At 44.7% G+C, this 22,072-nt stretch overlaps 2 protein-coding genes across 11 annotated transcripts in view; both read right to left on the minus strand.

Annotated features, from left to right (window-relative positions):
- Window positions 1-10,982, minus strand: part of EML6 (EMAP like 6) — a 93,427-nt gene extending 82,445 nt beyond the window's left edge. For 4 of the 6 annotated variants that reach the window (XM_058019866.1, XM_058019863.1, XM_058019865.1 and 1 more), the window contains exon 1: window positions 8,604-9,798. In XM_058019866.1, coding sequence (XP_057875849.1) covers window positions 8,604-8,800 — 197 coding nt within the window. In that variant the 5' untranslated portion in view covers window positions 8,801-9,798. Of the gene's footprint in view, window positions 1-8,603; window positions 9,799-10,163; window positions 10,258-10,628 lie in introns of those variants that run through there. The other 2 variants (XM_058019862.1, XM_058019861.1) reach the window with 2 other exon arrangements.
- Window positions 10,983-16,062: 5,080 nt separating this feature from the next.
- The window catches only part of SPTBN1 (spectrin beta, non-erythrocytic 1), a 115,912-nt gene continuing 109,902 nt past the window's right edge, over window positions 16,063-22,072 (minus strand). For all 5 annotated transcript variants that reach the window (XM_058021590.1, XM_058021591.1, XM_058021593.1 and 2 more), the window contains exons 33-36: window positions 21,211-21,449; window positions 19,812-19,985; window positions 18,183-18,225; window positions 16,063-17,515 (exon numbers count right to left, since the gene is read on the minus strand). In XM_058021590.1, the coding sequence (XP_057877573.1) occupies window positions 17,300-17,515; window positions 18,183-18,225; window positions 19,812-19,985; window positions 21,211-21,449 (672 nt within the window). In that variant the 3' untranslated portion in view covers window positions 16,063-17,299. The remainder of the gene's footprint in view (window positions 17,516-18,182; window positions 18,226-19,811; window positions 19,986-21,210; window positions 21,450-22,072) is intronic.

A 22,072-nucleotide genomic window follows, 5' to 3' on the forward strand; every position in this document is an offset into this window, starting at 1 on the left:
CCCTGCCACACACAGGATGGCTCAGCTGGTGCCTCCCTGTCCCTGCCCTGGGCTCTGCTGGTGCCTCCCTGTCCCTGCCCTGCCACACACAGGATGGCTCTGCTGGTGCCTCCCTGGCCCTGGCCTGTCCCTGCTGGTGGCTCCTGTGCTCTGGAGGCTGAGGCTGAGCAGGATCTCGGAGCACAAGCCGCAGGTAAGATTTAATTCCAATCAAATCTGCTCATGGAGTGCGTTCAGCAGGGCTGGGCAGAATTCCAGGTTTAACCACACCATGGCAGCCAGCCAGGAGTGGGAAATAGCAACACACTTGGTGCTGTGCAGGGCCAGAGAAACAGGTCCCTGCATCGCTGCCTGGAGATCCTGAATTCTTTCAGAGCAGTAAAAATCACAAGCTCCTAAAGGAGGCTTCACATGTCCTTGAGAACACTTTATATATCTATTTGTTTTTCTATTCTATTACAGTTTTCCTGAGCTAAATATCCATTCCCCTTCATTCTTTCACCCATGCCAGATTAGACAAAAGATATATCCCAGCTAATTCCTCAGTACAAACCTAAGGGAAGAATTACAATGGACAAGCTCTCCCTGGGAAGGGAGCAGCCAAGAGCCAGTGAGGGTTCCTTTATGTGTCTGCACTCTGCTCATTCTGCAAACAAAACTAAAATGGCATTTTTCATGCTGTATTTTATTTCTCTTTCCATGAACTCAATCTCCTTAAAGGAGAAAAAAATTAAATCTGAAAATGATAGAAGCCATGGGAAAACTAAATAGGAAAATAAAACTAACAAAAAACATGAAGCTCTCAAAATTCCATGTTCTTGGCTAAATTCTATTTCAAAGGAAGAAATTACTTTATATCCATTTTATTAAGATTGAAATTGTTTATAAAATTGCTTTTTTTACAAAAGTATTAGTGTTCTGCCAGGGAGGACTTGAATTTATGAAAGGTGATTTTTAAAAGAATATAAGGAGAATTTAAAAGGATAAAAGGAGAATTTTTAATAATCTGAACTGTCCTTGCCAGAGGAGATAAGATGGAAGAAAGATGAGCCTAAAACAGATGTGTAGATTCCTTTAAAAAATGTGTTCTTCCTTCAGTTAATGGAAGAGAAATAATGGGAATTACCTCTCTTAATTTATTCTGTGCCAAAATTTTCCGCCACAATAGGAAATGTCAAATTTTCATTTGAAATTAATTTGAAATATTTATTTGGAGATCTGTGATACAATTATATCACAAACTCTATATTCCAAAGAGTTTCATATCCAAAAGAAGGCCCCCAAAATTTTGAGTGCATTCTGAGTGACATGACCTGTAATACAGAAACCAAGTGATTATTAAAGGAAAAGGAACATTTTTAACACCAATATTTAACAACATGAAGCAATCAAAAATCTCATCCAGTCTCAAAGAAGAGAAGGGGAGTGCATATGGAAGGTCACAGTGCTCTGCTGTGCATCTTCTGCAAAGTCCCAATGAAATATTCCTTATGGCCACAATTAATGAAAGCTGCCAGACCATGGAGTGACATTAACCCAACGTGTAGCTAAGAAGATACAGCAGAATTCCTGTCTGGAATTTATTTGAGTGGGCTACTTGTTGCTTTTTGATGCAAGGCAAGGCGACTTAAACTTTCTAGGGTCACTTGGGCTAAGAACACACGCAGGCATTAGTGTGGTGGACGGTCTAAAGGCGTTTATTGTCTTGCCTTGTTAGGTTTTATACTCGGGAAAGTTTTTTTTCTACGTCAGGGGGTCTTACTTTACTGTAATTGGTTAGTAAGGAGTAGAAGGTTACTAATGTTAGTAAGGAGTAGAAGGTCACTAATGTTGCTAATTACTACATTCTTGGGTGGTTTCTTATCACTAGGCGTTAGGGGGAGAGGAATCTTGCTGCTTTCTGTGACATCGCGAGATTTTCCGAGCGCCTGACCCTATCTACTACAGCTCCTTGTTCTTATTCCTGTCTAGGACTTATGTGGGTTACTTGTTCTGAGTATCTTTTGTAAAATTCTCTTTTTTGCAGCCCCATAGCCCAGGTGCAATTCTTTAAAACTTGGTTCTGGTATTAGAATGCAGTGTACACAGCCAGCCCAAGCAGGGCAGGTGACAGTTCAGTGCCAGGCCACAGCCACACACCCAACCCAACCCCAGAGAGCTCCCTGGGGAAAGGCAGTTCCATTATTTATTCCCCTCCTGGGAAGGAGGGACTGCATTATAAGGAGTGCAGCAGAGATGCCCCTCCTAAAGCAGCCTCAGATCCCAGACACAACCACACAAACCTCCTCAGTCTGACAAGCAAAAGCTTTAAAATGGCTCTCTCAACTGAAGACAGCTCTCATAAAGACTCATTTAATATCCTTTTAGATGCTTGTGGCCACTCTCAGATGCCACGTGTTTTAAAACACTCAAACAAATCCCTCATGGAAGTGAAAGGCCAGCACATATGCAACAATCACTGCACCTGCATGAGACCTTGAATCAGGAACACAACTGAATACAATAAACTTGTTTTACAGCCATTAAGAAAGAGCAGTTTGACCAAACAGCATTTCAATTTTTATATTTTTTTAAATAAATAATTTCTAAACAGATGAGAATCCCATGGAATCCTAGAGGGATCAGGAACCTGCTGTAGATCTGCTAAAATCTTATTTAGGTGCAGCCACACTTGTACATGCCCAGCACTGGTGTGACCAGGGCCACAGAGCAGATCCCAGTGGCCTCGTCTCTGATCTGACACAGATCAACTTCTCCCTCATCATAGATTCCAGCACTGGGAGAAGCCAAAGGGTTCTTTGAGGACCTTACAATCAGTGCTCAAACACTAGAGAGATGAAAGGAAAAGTTAAAGAAATTTACATTTAACACCTTTTCTGGTCAGACAGCAGCTGACTGTGACTAACCTGCAGTTACAGAGCTCCCAGCATACAGAGAAGGAGGCCTGTGCTCCAAGTCAGGGTGAAAGCAAAAGGGCTCCAGCCTTGATATTGAAAGTATCACCACAGTAAGTGATACTTTCAATATTTCTGTCTACACGTGGGTAACAGTTTCTGAGGATGAGGAAGCAGACATTTGGCATGAATAGATCCCCAATTTTCATGTGGAGGCATCAATGTTAGTATGACTACATACAAACTGCAGTGCCAGTCAGTAATTTTCATGTAGGGTTATGCCTTGAACATTCAAGTCTGCTAAAATAATGGAGGCACTCAAAATTCCTCATAAAAAATCCAGTAAAATCTTTTGTACCAAGGAGTGTTAGGCAGCCAAAATAACAGGGTTGCTGTGTCACTCTGAGAGTAACCTTTATTTTATGTTCTGTTTTAATTACCATCATTTTAGTGAATTTTCAGCCATCTGTCAGAGAAGAAAGAACAAACTTCACTGCCAGCACCCACAGAAGTTCCAGCAGTAACGTCAAGCACACCAAGGCTCATTGTGCTGCTGGAACACTTAGAGGAGCTTGACATCAACACACACTCAGCCTTGAGATCAGCCTCCCTAAAGCTTTAGGGGTCTGTTCCCAGGCCTGTATAAATACCAGCTCTGAAGGGAATTTAAATTCAATGTGTCTCTTGGACAGCCAACACACACAGCTAAATGTTCCTGGGGTAGAAATGCACCTCATGAAAAACAAGCTGATGTTCCAAAGAAGAGTTTTTAGGTGGGAAGAAAAGGAGGCATTTTTGCTCTTTACCAAAATTCCCAGTACGAAAGGATAGGAAAAGTCAGGCCAATACCACAAGCAAGCCCTTGCCTTAAGTAATGAAAACAACTAAAATTCCCAAAAACCTGAGCACTTGGCAAATCACCAAAAGACCTTTTTACAGACCTCCAATCCCCTCCTACTTTCACACAGAAGCATTCCAATATTTGGAGCTGTAGATTTTAATTTTTTTAATTTGAAATTAAGTTAACTCATATGAAAATATTTTCTGTGAGTTTTCATCCTGGTAAGGAGTGATTACACACAACTACCTGACCATCACGACTCTTGGCCATCTGAAATCAAGCTGAAATAAGTTAAAAAATGCAGAGTCTTAACACATAAGAAATATTTAAAAATGTAGAAAAAATTAGGGTTAGACTGCTCTGGTTAAAGGCTGTGGATAAATGATGACCATTCTCATCAACACATAGTGACAAATGCCTGCTGAGTTTCTCTCCACTTTTAACTGATCTAAGTATTTCTAAATCACTTTCAATAAGATCCTGTGACTGTATATTCCAACACATCTGATGCATTAATACAGATATTTAAGAAACCAATTTATAGCAGGTCACGCCCTGATAAAGACTTCAAACCTAAGCACAGCACAGCTCTCAAGTAGATGCAAAAGAGGCCACTGGAACTCCATGGAATAAACAACATTTTCCCAAGGTTTTCCAGCATTGAAAGCAAAGGAAGCAACAAGCTGGTTAGAGGAGTATCTATGGGGAACTAATTCCTTCCATACAAAACTCATTTAACAACTTGCTGCCTCAAAACAGTTCCCACAACCCTGCTTCACCCCCAGTGTGCCATGCCTGTTAAGTTTGGATGGCTCGGTGGATGCACCAGTGTAGCATCCATGAAACAGGGCTGGAATTTCTGCTGTTGAAAATCTCTCCCAAAATCTCTTTTATTCACTGAATCTCAGCACTTCTGTGGGGTCACCTGGGGAGTCTGAAGTCCAGGGTTAGCCCAAGCTGCAGGCAGTGCAGCTCTCATGCACTGATAATAAACAATAACCACAGCAACCTGAACACCGTTCTACAACCAACACCTGCTGTCACCTTCCATATGGTGGCAACTGAACAGAAATTTTAAGTATTTTAGATCCCTTAATAAGCATAACAGAAATTTAAAGTATTTTAGGTCTCTTAATAAGCATAAACAGAGATATTATAACACTTAATTTTAAATAAAAAATATTAATGTACAATTCAGATCCTCAGTCTCTGAGGTTTTGATTTGCATAGCTCTGCAAATCAGAAGTTCCAGAATTATATTTACTGTGGTCAGCAATACACAACACTGCTTGAAGCATATCACTCCTTTTTTCCCCAGAGCACAAGAGCAGAGATCCCCATCCTGACACACATCCAGTCTCCTGAAACGACCCTTGTGGAGAGCAGTCCAGGCCTCAGTGGCTCCCACAGCCCAGGAAATCCCATCCCCGCTGTAATCCCAGTCTGTCACACAGCAGCACCCCCAGCACACTGAGCAATGTTCTGATAAATCCCAGCTGTGAGCAGCCCGACATAAACAGCAGCCCTGCAATCCATGGATAACAGCAGGGCTTTGCAGGGATACAGTGACCTGGGAGGGGCAGCAGGCTTGGTGCCTCGCAGAGACCGGCATGGAGGCAGCCAGGATGCAAACCTGCTTCTGTAAGTGCACGACATACAAAATATCAGATTCCACAAGAACCAGGGTGTGTGACAATAGAACATATCCGGGGCAATTCTCAATTCTGCAGAAATTCTTGGGACTAGAGAACAGGGAGAAATAACTTTGTCACTACACCACAGGAAAAATTTCTCAGGGTTAGGAATCTCTGTTCACAAACGACTTCTGCAGAAAGAAATAAAATCAGTTGTATTTTAAGTGATAGTGAGAAGTATCTCAATGGGTTATATTCTTATTTTTGCTGTTTGCTGTGGCTTTTACATGCACAAATTGCAGAAAAATATAAGAAAGAACTGCCTCCAAGATTTAATTGAGAGAAAAACAAGGACTGATCATTACTGTCCTACAAGTAATGCACAATATTAAAGTAAGGAAATCTGTTCTTTTGAGAGTTTTCAATTATTGTCACAGCCAATGCTCTCACAAACTCCTCTGCAAAGCAGGGCTCACTGAAAGGTTAAATCAGTGGTTCGGGGCCTCCTCTCCTCCTGGAGTCGAAGGAGGAGGCACTGGAAGCCCAGCGCCTGGTGTGGCTTTGCACAGAAAACAGGACAATTCCGAGCTCCCTTGTTCCTGCTGGAACATCGACCTTATTAGCTGAGTGCAGAACATTCAGTTCCTGTACAGCAGAACTCGCCTTTCAAATGGGAATCTTGGAAAAAAGGCATTTCTCCAATACAATAACATTTAATCCAATACTTTCTGCTCTGCTTTAGCCCAAACTAAATTATGTCCAGCTGCATTACCTTGATGCAAAACAAGAGACAGAACTATTAATCTTGGAGAACATCTTAAACATACACACCTGCCCTTTCCACCAAGGACAAACATCCCCTCTCATGACTTCAGTAAACACTTCAAGATAACACACAATATTACTTCTGAGAATTGTGGGGTTCTCATCTTTTTTTTCAACAATGCAGCATTCACAAAAACACAAAAAAATTCACAGAAGGAGATAACAGCAGTCCTTGGAAACAGAAGATCTCCCCACTTGAAGGTCTCCCGGTCTCAGTGATTCAGGGTATTTTCCAAAATCCAAGTCTTCTTTTTTAAACAGTGTTTCAAACCTCTTTGGAAATGACAACCTGTTGGACTGCCAATGCACACCCTGCTGTTTAGAAGCTGGTCTCAAGCAAGTAAATCCCAACAAACCCAGAAAAACTGGATAAGTACATTCATCCATTCATCTCAAATGGATGAGAGCTGTGAAGCTTAAAATGTGAGAATTTAAATTCCCACACCTATTAGTGATATCAGCAATGACCACACAAGGCATCATCTACTTGAAGTGCTGACAGTGATGGGAATTCCATCAGCAGGGACTGCACAGGGCACCAGTGGCAAAGGAGGCAGCCACCAATGCCTTGGTGCCAACAACAGAATATTCCAGCAGCAGTCTGGGCAGTCTGTCCTTCCTTAAACCCCACGTGGTGACAGCAACAGCTCTTGCCCCCTCAGAGCTGACATGAGCTGCTCTTGGCTTCTGCTCATTCAGGTCTTCTGGACCCAAATGTTTCATCCTTTGTGGAAAATACAGTTTGCCACCAGAATTCTGATGGTGTGGCAGATCAGAAACCAAACCCATCTTTCCAAAACACGAGTTGGACACTCAGCAAGTCCCTCAAGACACAACAGTTTGAACACATGGCTCTGGTTTCCTTTAAAGAGCCCAACAGGCAGTGTCAAAGTACAAATATGAGACATCAATTCTTTCTATCCCAGTTGTGCTTTCTAAACATGACACTGCCAAAAGCAGACTCCCAGTGTGACAGGTCTCAAACTAAAGGGTACAGAAGCTGTACAATACATTGGGTTTGGGGAGGGGGGTGCTGTCAGGTGTTATAATAACAATTCAAACATAAGCACAGAAGCACACAACTCCCTACCTACATGGATTACACTTCCTGTACCAAAGTGTATCAAATTTTACGTCCACACAACAAGCAAAACTTTTAATTTCATGATCCTGCAGATGTCTCCAAAACACTGAATCTTCTCTGAGCAGCCCAGCATCTATTTTCAGCAGCCTTTTGGAGCTGATAATACCTTTGGAACCAAAATAAACCTTGATGCACATGCACTGTACTTGATGAAATCCTAGAGAGGGGGAGAAGGCTGCTACGGGGATCCACAGCAGCCAAAAGCTCTTCCTGGGAAAAGTGGAAGGCTTTCTGCAAACAAGGATTGTGTGACAATTGTGTGGTTTGGTTACAGAGTGTCAAAACTCTGGCTGCAGCAGATGCTTCCACAGCACTCCCACACCATGAGTCACCTGGGACTGTTCTGGCTTCACATCATGCAGGAAACGCTTCATTCATGCTGAACTGGGTGAGCAGGGAGGGCAGCACATCGCTGTGCTCAGAGGAGTGGCATCACCAGGCAACATCCTTCCTGAGGATATTCTAGGCTCACATTTCTCTCATCAAGTAGTAGCTACATTAATTTTCTGTTTTACTGATGTAAATTTCTGCATTCTGGACAGATTTTTTTAAAGACTACCTTGAACACTGTAACTGCATTTTTATTTTGGGAGGTGCAGTAAAAATATCAGCATTTCTGTAGGATGAAAATACCAATTAAATCCACTTCTCAGGCAGAATGTGAGAGAAAGGAACAATGAAGTGGACAGATGAGGAGCAAGACCTGGCCATCTTGCACCAGCATGCTTGGAATTGTTTGCCTGGAGTGCAAACAGCTGAATTTGATTTTGATTTACATTTTCTGGATATTAAAACCAGGTTAGCTTGAGCTACGTGTCAGATTTATGGCACTCTCATGCTGGGATTTGCTGAGGGCGAGGAGAGCTGCACCTGCCTTCTGCACGAGGTCAGAATTGATGAGCTGGGGTCCCAGCTCAGGAAACGTCAAGGCACTGGAACCACGATTTTGCAGCACTGTTGCACTGAGATCTTTCCAGTGCTGAAATGAAGCACTTTGCTTTTGGTGCAGTGCAATAGAAAAATTGAACCTTCCCTCCGTTATTATGGCAATATTTTCAAGATTTGCTACAAAATAATGATAATCAACAGTATCTAGAGATTCAGCTCTCGCAGAGATTGCTGCTAACAAATCTGAGCTGCTCTAAAACGGCAGGTACAAGCCGAGCTGAAAGAGGCCAGGAGGGGGTATTCTGCCAGCACTACATTCTCCTCCCTTCCCTTTAAACCCCTCCCCACCCCACCACCAGAGAAGTCAGCCCCCTTACCTGATAATATCATCGTTGTGCCCGAGGAAGAATTTCTGGCTGTGCTCCCTGGTGTTGTAAACCACGCCGACTCCAGCCACGAAGTACACCACCTCTTTCCCTGCCGTGTAGTACAGGTTGTTCCGGCACTGGTGGCCCCGGTAGCCGTACACCCACTCCAGCCGGAGCTGGCAGCGCGGAGCCGTCCGATCCGCCATGATAACCAGCCCCCTGCCCACCGGCACACACAGCCGAGCGCCGGCCCGCCTTCCCCCGGCACGCTCTTCCCTTCCGAACGGCGGCGATCCCCGCCCGCCTGCCGGAGCCTCAGGTGTCCCTTCCGCGCGGGGATGAGGATGAGGATGGGGACGGGGCTGGGGATGGGGCTGGGCCGTGCATCCGCGGATGCGGGATGCCGCCGATGCCGCCGCGCTACCGCCGCGCCGCCACCATCATCTGCTGCCGCCGCTGCCCAGGACGAGCCGCCGCCGCTCCGCCGCCGCTGCGCGACCCGGGCAACTTCCCGGGGGCACGAAAACACACCTACATAAGCAGCACGCCCGGCTTTTTTTTCTTTCCGAAGGCAAAGTAACTTCTGTGCGTCACCAGCACCACCTGCCAAAGTCTCCCCGCTGCGTCTCCCGTGTTGCACCTTCTTGGCTTCCCGCACAAAGCTTCCTGGGCGCTCTTCTTTCTAGCATATCTACCCTCGGGGCCAGGGCTGGAAGAGAAGAAAACGCAACACCCGTGCGCTAGAGCCGCACCTGTGTTTAAAATGCAAAGGGACTGCCTGGATAAGGGGAGCTCTGCTTGGATGAGGAGCTCTCGTTCCGTGAGGGGAGATCTCCTCGGATGGGGGAGCTCTGCTTGGATGGGGGAAGCTCTGCCTGGATGAGGGGAGCTCTGTTTGGATAGGGGAGCTCTCTTTGGGTGGGGGAACTGCTCTTGGATGGGTGCTGTGGCCACTCTGGGCTGTCTGGGGGGCTCCTGAGGCTTTTCAGCAGGATCCAGTGCTCCGAGTCCTCACACAAACCCTCCCTTTCAATATCATCTCACATACAACACCCAGCATTAATATGGGAATATTACCCCACCTTTCCTCACTCACAGCAACAGAAAACTTTCTCTTTTTGGAGTCTGTAGCAACTATGTAATTAAGGCAATCTTATTTTCCCGTTTTCAGTCACAAAACACTCTAGGTCACCACGAGATAGAGGAGACCGCAGTTTTGTTTGGGTTTTCTTTTGGGGGGGATGTTTTCTTTTTTTTCCCCTATTTTTTTTCAATGTTATCCTTTGGAATGATACTATAAGGAACACATTTTCTCTCTTGCCTTCTGCTTTTCCTAAAGCAGAATTCGTATTACCGTTATCAGTCGAGCTTGTTTGCTGCATGTTATTGTGTTATCCACTGCTTCATAGTATCACTGCAAGGAGCCCAAACCCAGCCCTCCAGAAACTCACTCCACAAGGCCACAACCGCAGGGAAGAGGATTCAGAGGAGCAGAACCAAACACCCATTTGCAGTGCACAGCGCCAGACGGAGGGGAAGAGGGAATTCCAAAGCTGACGACCCCTATACCTTTTCCCACACAACACGCCTCACACCGACCGAGCCGAGGAGCGGCGTGCGGCCACCGCTCGCACACGGGGTCACAGCGCCGGCAGCACTCCGGGACACGGCAGCGGGACTCTCGCCCTCAGGGGAATACAAGCCCCGGCGCCTCGGGAGCCCCCTCCGGCAGGAGCTCGGCCCCGGGCGGGCGGGCGGGGGCGCGGCCGGAGCCCTCACGCCGCCGGCCCTGAGGCGGAGCCGCCTTCCCGCCTCACGGGGCGCGCGCGGGCGGCGGCGCGAGGCTCCTCCCGCCCTCCCTCATGAGGGGCCCGGCCCTGAGGGCACAGCGGAGCCTTCAGCGATGGCCGGCACAATCCGGCCCCCCCTTCGAGGCACACGCAGATTTAGGGACAAAACCCCCCCATTTTTCTGCTCTCCCCGTGCGCAATAGTCTTCAAAAATCTCACAGAATACAACCAAATTCGCACTCACGTTTTTTAACTCCTTCCCAGCAGCCCCTCACCGCATGCACTTTGTTGTATCATAGAATGGCGGAATGGGTTGAGTGGAAGGGACCCACAAGGATCAGCTCCTGGCCCTGCTCGACACCCCAACAATCGCACCCTGTCCCTGAGAGCGCTGTCCTGGAGCTCCGGCAGCCTCGGGACCGTGGCCATTCCCTGGGGAGCCTGGGCAGTGCCCGGCACCTTCTGAGGGAATGAGGGAAGAGCCTTTCCCTGATATCCCCCCCAGGCTCTGACACGGCTCCCGCCGTTCCCTCTGGTCCTGCCCGGGTCACGGGAGTGAAGAGATCGATGCCGGCCAATTTTCCCGCCCCGGTATTATTCAATGGAATAACTTCAGGGTGATCGCAGGTTTTTTTTGGTTTTTTGGTTTTTTTTTTGTTTTTTTTTTGGTTTTTTTTTTGTTTTTTTTTTTTTTTGTTAATTATCTCATTTACGTAATAAAATTAGTCAATATGATAGATGGGCTCTTCACCTATCCAACTAGTTTCAAGCCTCTGCTGCAGTGGCTGTCACTTCTCTGTGGGCGAGGGCAGTCAAGCTGAACTTTGTGTTTAACCCTTTAGGAAAATTTATATCCTGTGTTTTGGAAAAAAATTATAAATTATTATCATCATTATTTTAACAATTAAGTACATTAGTCATGAATGAACACCCCATAAAAACCTCAAAGAAAAACCTTAAACATGTGGACTAGCACAAGTTCAGTTTAATTCATTTTTCTATAACCTACACTCTCAAGAATTTGGTAAATTTTGATGGTGGTTGAATTAATTAAATTAATTTAAGCATGAGGTTTTGTGTCGTATTTTTTTTGCAATTCAAAAAATGGCATTATTACTTTCCTATTAAGAGCTGTCATGTTGCTAAGAATGTTCCTCAATGCTGTAGCCTGCTGTTCACTGTCAGCACAACATAAATATCCTGGATGCTCTCATAAGCCGTTTTTTGGGTGTTAATTCCAGGTTCTGGAACCCTCAGCATCACAAAGAGAATGGAAGTAGCATTGCAAACCAAAATAAAGTGTGAACCTAAGTTAAAAGAGGGCATTTCTGTTTAAAAAAAGAGTCGTCTGAATATACTACCAATTTCACATAACTGTAAAAATGAATGCTTTAAAACTTAATTAAAAGAGACATAAAAATTGAAAATAGCAGCAGTATTTTTCCTCCTCATTGTGGAAAGGAGCCCACTGGCTGGGAACACATATCCTGTGACTTTACTACTTTTTTATTTTATATTTGAAATGTAAAAGCCAACTAATGTAGCACCTTGGATGAGTAGTACCTGAGTGACAGTCACCACTCTGCTGAAGGGACAATTTGCTGCTGCTGTTGCATTTTTTGAGGGCTTTGGGCTTGGTTTTTTTGTTTCTTTGGTTGGTTGGTTTTCTGTTTTTATAGAAGATGCCAGGAAGCACCACATCTCAAATGAACTCCAATCCTCTGTGATATATCCTGCCCACTCTGTACATATCCAAGAGCTGTGATTAACAATGAACACTGAGGGTTTCGGGTTTCCCTCCCAGAAACATCTGTCTTATGTCCTAGATCTCTGCTCCACAAAATAGCCTTTATAACTCATATTTTTATGGATGAATGTGCAGCAGATGCACAGAGATGGCATATTAATTGGTATTTCAAAATTGGTACCTCTTATCTGAGCTGCAAATACTTTAAAAAATTATATAAAATCCCTAATAACTCAGGGGAGGGATCAGAAGCAGGAGCTGTGATCTAGTTCTGTTTATTTGTTGCCTGGCATTACATTAATCCAATCCTGACTGATGCCTCTCGGTGATTTTACAATTTAACTACAAAATCATAACAGGGGAATTGGCTCTAAGCTCTTATCCCTTGTGGGCAGAAATACTGATTTGCATTAATGCAATGCTTGGATCTGGCCAGAAACAGCGTTAGGAGAAAAGGAGAAAAGAAAAAATGGAGCCTTTTCTATCTTCACACTCGTTTTGGAGAGACCTGGCAGACCAGGCTCCTTCCAGAGCCAGCCTGGAGGGAAAGTCCTGACCAGCTGTGACAGATTGGTGCTGCTGCTGTCCCAGAGCTGAGCAGGACCGGCAAGGATGGCAGATGGACCAAACCCACCCCCGAGGTTTTAAAGTTAAGATTTAAAACCTCTGCATTCTGACATAGTCGCCCAAGGTCTCCCAGACCCCCTCTCATGGGATACTGCCTGCCTTCATCCAGCCTGGGGGCTGCCTTTCTGCCGCATCTTCATGGAGCCTCAGCGACGGATTTCAAATCACTGCAGAAAGCTTGATCTTCCCCCAGAATCTCCTTTTTCCTGCCACAGCAAGGATGGTGGAGCTCCTCACCTTTCTGTATCCTGGCTGCCATACTTGACTCAACTTCCCTCCTACGATGATTCAGCTGAGACGTGTTTAAATCTTGCCACGAGTTTACATAATTCCTTAGCAATCTGACTTTGATCCGAGCTCTTCATTCTCTCGAGTGCACCAGTCACCCTCGGTGTGCGGTGCCCTGGATCTCCCTGGGTACAGTGACCTCTCATGGACAGTTCTGGCTCAGCTGGGCGTGGGAGGAGATGAACAGCGGTAGCAACAACAGACTTGAAACAAAATTTGTGTTAGGCCCAGATAATTTTCGCTGTTACAACGCAATGAGCCACCCCAGCGTCTCATCTAACAGAGAAAGAGTATTGTGCGACATTCCTTACTTTGGAATATAAAGTAAATGATATTTCAGACACCGAAAAATGCGTATTCACGCTGCACTGTAGCTGTGGTGTTCACCACCACTGATCAGCTGGGGGGTAGTGCTGAGCAGGGGAGGATCCGGCAGGCACGGACGCACAGAACGCTTTCCTTTCATCCCATTAGGTGTTGGAATGCCGAGCAGCCCGTTCCATGTCCCTGCCGGCGTGTCCCGGGGCTGCCCCGGGCTGTGCTGTGCCTGCGGGCGGGCCGTGCTGCATTATGACACACTGCGGATGGCGGGTGCGCCCACGGGCGGCGCCCGGGCACCGCAGCTGAGCGAGGCACAAGGCAGAGCTTTCACAGCACCGCACCGGCTCCGGACAGCCACAGCACCTGCTCAGGGGCTGCCCTCCACTGCACAGGGAGGAGGTGTCCACTGCTTCCACTAATTTCATTCTTAACGTTAATCAGGGATTTAGCACAGCCTGATTTCCTGATTTTTTTTAATGTTTGTTTCACCTCATTAGGATTTAAGTTTCGGTATTTCTTCAGCCACCTGTGATTAGCAAAGGTAGGGAAAACAAAACAAAACAAAAAACAAACAAACAACAACAAAAACCCAGCCACCGAAAGTAGCAAAACTCTTATACCTGCAAGTTATTTATTGCAAAGGTAGAATCTGAAAGACCGCACCCATTTAAAGTCTGAGAACTCAACCATAAGAAAGAAGACTATGGTGAAGGGAAAAAACATCTAAATCAATATTTCACCAGCACAGAGATTGATAATTCCTTTCTTTTCCTTTACCATTACCATTAATCTTCCTCATACAAAGTACAGCCCTACCACAGAGCATATTCCCTGTGCAGAACAGATGGATTGACAGATTATTGGCATCAATCTAAAAGAAAACCCTCCCACCAACACATACTAAATTCTGATGGCTAAAGAGTTCTGGGTTTGTGCTCAATTTGCCTGGATATGGGAAGGACCCTCTGAGACCTTTCCTCAGCTTTTAATGTGATATGAGGGTCCCTCCAAGATGGAAAAAAGGAGACTGACCTGACTGCAGGACAACTCCTGTTCTTATCAATGACAAGCAACACTGCTGGGAAGCAGTTTGACTTAATTAATTTTCTTTGAAAATTCTCAGGTCCTGTATGACTTGTGCAAAGTATCTCCAGAGGAAATATCACATCTTAGGTACAAAACAGCTGCAGTAATGTGTTACCTTGTACTAGAAATCCTCACCCTTCAGTGAGTCTCCAGGAGGAACAACATTCCATCTGCCAGCGGTCCAGCCACGGTCACCGGTGCAATTCAGAAAGTGTCACAGCCTCCTCTGAGCTGGTGACACCAGTGGGAGTGACAACCTGCTCCAGTTTCAGCCCCATTTCCATCACCCACCTTTGCAGTTTCCTCTCCCCCTGGTATTCCCAGCAGCAGCCCCTCCCTTCACATGTCCAAGAGATTCCCTCACTTCTGTCCCTCCTGCCCTGGCACACGGGTGTGTGCACTGACCTGACTTCTCTGACTTGGCTCTGGCTGGGGAGGCTCCTCCTGACCTCTCTCTGCAAGGAAACTGCTCCCTGAGGCTCCAAGGCTTACTGGGATTCACTCCTGCTCCTCAGCAACTTCCAGTCAGTCCCTAAGCAGAAAGGATTTTTATTCAAGTCATTCTTGGGAACAACTTCCAGTAAGGAGTGAGACAAACAAGAAAACAACTCTAAAAGCAACGTTCAACCAAATCACTACAGAACCACACACCCCAGGCTGTCGAGATCCATCTGCCTCACTGCTCACTGCACCAGCTCAGCTGAAGTGACACATATGTAAGGCATCAACATCTCTGTGCATTAATCAACTCAGAAAATTGTCTCATAGTCTCTAATGAGGCTAAATTTCAGCTTTTTCTAATGTATTAGATTTTACATTTACAATACTAGCAGTATTAGCCTACATTTTACTAATAACTTGACTGAAAAACATAACATTACAGAGTAAAAACTTGTGTACATAAATACTCCATTGTTTAGTAACCAAAAACTTTGGAAAACAAGAAAAACTCAGATCACTGTACACTCCATGAAAGTATTTTAAGACACAGTTTTGGTCACATGTTCAGGAAACTGTCACTTGGAAACATGTGAGTTTGCAGTTTATCTGCTTTCTACCAAAATTAATATTTCAGTGGATTTTAACAATCACAATACATAAAACCTGGGCTCCTTACATTTCATTGAGTTCAAAACATATTGAGTTTCTTAGAGCTATTCCTATTAGATGGATCCCCAGGTGGCATCCAAGGTAAGGAAGGGAGGTAAGCACTTGAGTGTAAGCACTTCCACTTGGGTAGGAAGTTGGAGACTGGTGCTTACTCAAAATGATGTCCTTGTGCTGCCAGCAGGGACATGGAGCTTTACCTCCACTGGGTAAATGTTCAGGGAACTCCATTGCTCAGCCTCTGATGTGCTTACTCCCATCCACTCTGCCAGTTTCACTTCCCACAAAAAGTATCTATATCAGAATATTATCCAAAATATTAATTTAATTCCTTTTCTCTTTATTTTTGGCACTTAATTTGGGAGGCAGGGTAAAAGGGAGGGCAGGTGGGAAGTGAAGGGAAAGAAAAGTGGGAAGAGAGAAAACAACTATTTCAGAATGAACTTTCGCACAAAAGAATGGAATTACATTTGAAGACATCAGTTTCAGTGCACAGGAGAGATGACATTTTAAAATAACTTTATTTTTGATCCTCTTTCAAAATTATGATTTAACATTGTCAGAAATGAAATAAGAAACTTACCCAGCATATTTAGTTTTAAAAGCATTTAATGACATCGCATATATTTAACAGATAGGGTAAAAGTCTAGAGGTACAGTTCGATACAACTGAAAGCCAGTTCCAGTACTACTCTTGACTACAGGCCCAGTCATTGAAAGTTCATTCCTATTAAATGTAATTTTTGATTGTGCAGTAAGATGAAAATTTTTCATTACAATAGTTACAGTGACAGAAATGCACACTATGTATCAAAGAGCAAGGTAATGTAGCAAAATTATAACACACAGTGCTGCAGCTGACAAGCAAGTAACCATTTGAGTAACATTACTTTTCCAGTAAATGCTTCAGTTCCACTTTTACACTTATTGATGATTTTAAAGGGTTTATTATACATCTAGTCTTATTATACTTTGTACTAGAATTATCTGAAACATACAATATAATGTATTTCGGCAAAAAAAAAAAAAAAAAAAAAAAAAGAAATTTGAAATTACAGCTTATTTAAAACTGTACCAGCCTGTTAATCCATCTTGAACACCAACATTCTTATCTGTCGTACTCGATGCGGGGACGCTTCGGGTGGTGTTAAACAAACCTTGGGCTGTGAGTCAACCTGCACTCTGTTACAGCAAAGAGAACACACTACCATTTGAATTCCTGTTAGAATTACTGGGGAAGGCTCTACTAGCCAGGACTCAGCATAACAACCTTAACTGGAAGTGAATGCCTTTGAGAATTTGTACATTGGTTTATTGGTTTCTCGTGTGCACAGTAGATTCGAAAGCACCGCTGCCTTGCATACCAATAGCACTAGGAGTGGGTTATTTTCCAAGACAGCCTCACAAAATTGAGGAACAGTTTAAATATTAAGATCTAATCTACATTAACTTCATTAAAAAAAAAAAAAAAAAAAAACCAAAAAAAAAAACCAAACAAAAACAAACCCCCAAAACCTGGTCCTCCCTCTCCTACAGAAGCTGCCCAATGCACCTCATACGTTTGTAACTTTAGATTCTTTTTTTTTGTTGGCTTTTTTTTATTTTAAAATGCTCTATAAATAAAAAAATGTCAATCACATTGAGGAACATGAGGCACAGAGAGTAACGTATTGGTTCTGAGCTCGCATGCTGGAATTCCACTGGAACGGTCAGAGAAGTGCAGTGTGTGGAGATGGAATTCACTTCTTTTTACCAAAAAGGCTGAATCTTTTCTCTTTGTCTTTCTCTTTGTCTTTCTCCCGCTTGCCAGGGCTGGACTCGCTGGTTATTGTGACACTGGCAGGCAGGGTCTGGGCACGGCTGGAGGCTGGAGTGCTCTGGGTGGTCGGGGACACTTCGATTTTGTCTGAAGAGATCGCTGATGTGATGGCCTGAATCCACGTGTTCATCTCCTCCTTCAAGAGCCCCAAAGGCACAGAACTGTTACAACCAGCACGCCCCTCTGACTCCCACAACAGTGCAATGGAATGGACACCAGTGGAAATGCAAGGAAAACCAGCCCCAGCTCATCCCCCTGGCTGTGCCCCTCCAGAGACACCTCCCAGAGGCTGTACCTGAGCAGCCCTGGGCCTGTGCATCACCCACACACGTCACAGACATGTTTTATGAAAAATCCTTTCCTTAGGATTTTTCCTCCTGAGAAGCTGAGAGGCCTCAGGAACAAAATGTAAACAATGATTATCTGCTGCTGTGGAATGCAACAGGTGCATCTGTGATTGGTCTCATGTGGTTGTTTCTAATTAATGGCCAATCACAGCCCAGCTGTCCGGACTGTCTCAGTCAGTCACGAGCCTTTGTTATCATTCCTTTTCTATTCTTAGCCAGCCTTCTGATAAAATCCTTTCTTCAATTCTTTTAGTATAGTTTTAATATAATATATATCATAAAATGATAAATCAGCCTTCTGAAACACGGAGTCAACATTCTCGTCTCTTCCCTCATCCTCAGACCCCTGTGAAAACTGTCACACACACAGAGTGCACAGCAGCTCTCAGCAGCTGCCTCTCCCCATGGCCCAGCAGCACAGAGAGCACAGTAACAAACTAAGGAAAACACACTTACATCGTCTTTGGCTTGGAAGAGGTATTCGTTGCCATCGGTCAATCTGGAAAGAAAACACCATCACAAATTTAGCCCAGGAGTGGTCACAGGGCTTCAGCTCCTGCTTGTTTGACTCCAGCACATGAGCAGCCCAAGGCACACAGGACTGCACTGCCAAATGCCCCCAACAACTTGCAGCCATGCACACAGTAGCTCTGGGCTCTGGACATGCTCAGGGTGGTGTTCCCATGTGGCTGCTGGCTCAGTATTTGCTCTTTCATCTTTTCTCCTTTGCAAAACACATTATCAAAGTTGACTCAATGCTTTCATGTCACAGGCAGCACCCAGAGTTTTCATGGCTCCTGTGAAATCCTGCAAAATTGTGCAGCTGCTCTGCTCTTGTAGCTGTGGTGGTGTTGCCTCGGGGTCCTGCTCTGAGTGTTAGTGATGAGCAGCTGCCTCTCCTCACAGTGAACACCAGAGTCTCCCTTCTGTGTGATTCCTGTGCTGATTTTACTCAGGTGGTTTAAATGGGATCCATTTAACAATGTATGTGATGATACATAGAAATGAAAAAACAACTGAGTATCACCAGAACAAGCAGGAGCAGGAGGCAGGGGTGGCAGGAACTCTCCTGCAGGTTTCCCCATCTTTCCCAACAAAAATCAAGCATTTTAACAACTCTTTAGGAAATGAAATTAAGGATTAAATAGTAAAATAACAGTGCTTGAGTAAAGGAAATATCTACGTGCAAGTAACCAAGGGGCCTGATGCAGATGATGGAGCACTGGGAAAAAAGGGCAGTTGGTTTTTCTGCCTAACTTTGGATTTGGAACAGCATATACTTCCATTAGCAATTCAGAGAGGTTTAAAATAGTCAAAGGATGAATCACAGCTGCAGACCTGTCTTCAAGAAAGATACATTTCCCTAAATATTTGCCATATATTTCCACATATATTTTCTGTAAAGCAAATTTTCCCCAGATAGGGATTCTCTGATCTTTAGAGGATTCCTGTACCAATATAAAATTACACCATCACCACCCCTGCTCTGCCAAAAAACCCCAAAACATCTGTGTTGGAATACATGACCCAATTAGTTTATAAAGTAAGTCTTCTTTTACAGGATTACCTCACAACTGTGTAATAATAAATATTTTTTAACTGTTGGCACTAGAATAATGTTCAGTAAAACAAAGAGCTTCCCAAGGAAAAGCCTTTTTTTAAACTTTTGAGCAACAAGTCTTCACACATTTGAGTGAAATGCTCTGTATGTTCCAGATCTGAATATGTGAGATGTGTTCACCAGTCTCCTAAATTCACACTGAAAAAATTAAACAAGAGGTTTGATTTGGAAAAGAGCAGAACCACAATCACTGCTCTCCACTAGTTCCAGAGGGAGCAGCTGAAAAACCCAGCACTGTGAAATGCAGGCACACACATCTGGTCCTGTCCCAGATGAAAGTGCTCTGAGTACTGCAGCACTGTCCTGTGCTTGCTCGCTCTGATGAATAGACACAGCTCAGGGATAGAGAGCTTGCTCAGAAAAGCAGGGCTGCAGTTAGCATTCATGGTCAGCTCCTGGCTGGGTGTCCCAGTGAACACACCCACCATGGCTTCCCCAAGGGCAGGACACTGCCCCAGGTTTACCTGAGCTTGAACACATGCTTCTTCTTCTTGTAATCGACCGCGACTTCACAGACTGCGTCCTTCAAGCTGACAGGGATCTCGTTGTGATAAGGGATGCCAGAAGCAGCAGCTTTTGAGTCCTTGTAGAAGCCCATCTCTTGGTTGTTTATGACACAGTACACGTTATGCCATGACCTTTGAGACATGGGAAACAACAAGAGCAATTATAAATCCAATGCTCTCACCTGCAGAACTGGAGAAACCAAATGTCATTACTTCTGTAAGTTAATGGAGATTGGTTGGGTGAGGATGTGAATACAGCCTATGCTGTCCCATGAACTGCAGACAAGGAATTCTTTCATGGAAACACAGCTTCAAGACAAAAGCCAAAGGGAACCAAGATTCCCAGAGCTCCCTGTGAGAGCACATCAGCCTGTCCTCACACTGAGAGGACTGTTTGGCAGACTGGGTACTTTGCATTCTTGAGACAGAAAATGATTGACCTTTTTAATGGCAGTACTCTGTTGTAGAAGGAATTCTCACTGTGCTGCAAAATGATGAATGGAATCGAACGGGCTGTGTGTGAAATCCTTGATTGACACAAATACTCTTAGTGGCATCATCCACCTCATTCTCTAATACAACTGTGAAAATTAACAATTACTCGAAATAGGAATACCCAGACACTGGTACTGGTGGCTGTCACTGCCTCAAAGGTGTTGTCTGGTGTGAACAACTCCAGTGGCACAAAAATCCTGGTACTGCTGCACTCACTTGAGACCTCAGATTTGCCAAGTGTTTTGGCTCCTACCAAATCCCACAGATGTTGCTGCAGCTGCTGTGAACATTTCCCTTGTCAGCCAAGTAATAAATCTAGTTTCAAAAGCTCTCTCAGGTCACAAAGGACTCCAGTCAGCTTTTTCAGTGCGGACAAATCTCAAAGTTCTGCCTGTTTGAGACCTGCAGGACATTCCTTGGGAGTGGAACTGACTATGGTGCACCAATAGTCCTCTGTTCATGCTGAACAGATTACAGAGTAGGTGGAAAGTGGTAATGTGCAAATAGAAAATGTCAGAAGAATATGAACATTTCTAGACTTACACCTACGTGGTTTTCTTTTCTTGTGGTAACGTACAACTTAAGACATCTGGAATCAAATCCCACTACTGCCACAAATCCATCATGTGGAGTGGGAAAGTTGTGGTATCTCTCTGCCTCAGTTTTCCACCTGACAAATGTGGCTAACACTGCCTTTTGTACCAAATATCTCCAGATTGCAGCTCCCCATGTGCAGTGTTCAGCCCTACAGCAACAGGAGCCTGGGCGGTCTCTGGGAGCTGAGAGGAGCCTGGAGATGGTTCTGTGCCACCTTGGGCAGAGCCCTGGCTGCCCTGCCTGTGTTCCACATGGGGCACTGTACCTGCTGGAGGCCTTCTTGCTGTGTGTCTCCCACTCGTGCTTGCGGTGTAGGAAGCCTTCCATCTGGGCCGAGGGGATCTCCTGCGTTTTGGCCGGGAGGGTTGCAGCAGTCTGGGCCTGAACGCCGCTCTTGGCTTTGCGGTCGGACGTCGGGGAAGGAATGGGACTGGACTCTTTGGAACTCGTCCTCTGTTCTGCAGCTCCATTGACCATTTCGTTGGTTTCTGCAGTTTCTGCCACCTAGGAACAGTGGAGAACACGTTCAGTCAGAAGCCCCCAGCACTGAGGCATTCTGCAGTTAATCTGTCTCCCTGCACAACGTGGCTGTGTATAAACTTTGCCTGGACAATGACACAGGCCAGTAAGTTCTTTCTCGCACTCCATGGAGACACAGGAGGCCAAGGAAATTAGAAGGAATGGATTAGTACCCATTTTATAGGTGGAGAGACGGGAAAATAAAAGCAGCTGAACATCAGTGTGAATTTTACTGTGCTTTGCTCTGCTGGTCAATTCTTTTATATATTGTTATTCCTAGAATGAGAGCATTTAATTCTGTTGCTAAGTACTCAAATGTTTGGAACAGTAACAATCACACTTTCTGCAAACCTAGAGGAACGGTAGAAGTTATACACATCAGCCACCTTAAGTACATTTATGGCATTACTGGGGCATTAAAGGTCCATAAAAGGAATTAACTATGAGTCAGCAGAGAAAGATGTCACAATCGCCCAGGAGCATTTACAAAAATGTGTGCAATTGATTTGTTTCTGTAAAAGCTCCTTTCCCGCTTTCCCCGTTCCCCTAGTGACACAACAAAATCAAAACATGCAGAAATTAGAAAGATTACACCATGCATCTCCACC

Source organism: Melospiza georgiana, chromosome 3 (assembly GCF_028018845.1).
Source record: "Melospiza georgiana isolate bMelGeo1 chromosome 3, bMelGeo1.pri, whole genome shotgun sequence".
NCBI classification, from domain to species: domain Eukaryota; kingdom Metazoa; phylum Chordata; class Aves; order Passeriformes; family Passerellidae; genus Melospiza; species Melospiza georgiana.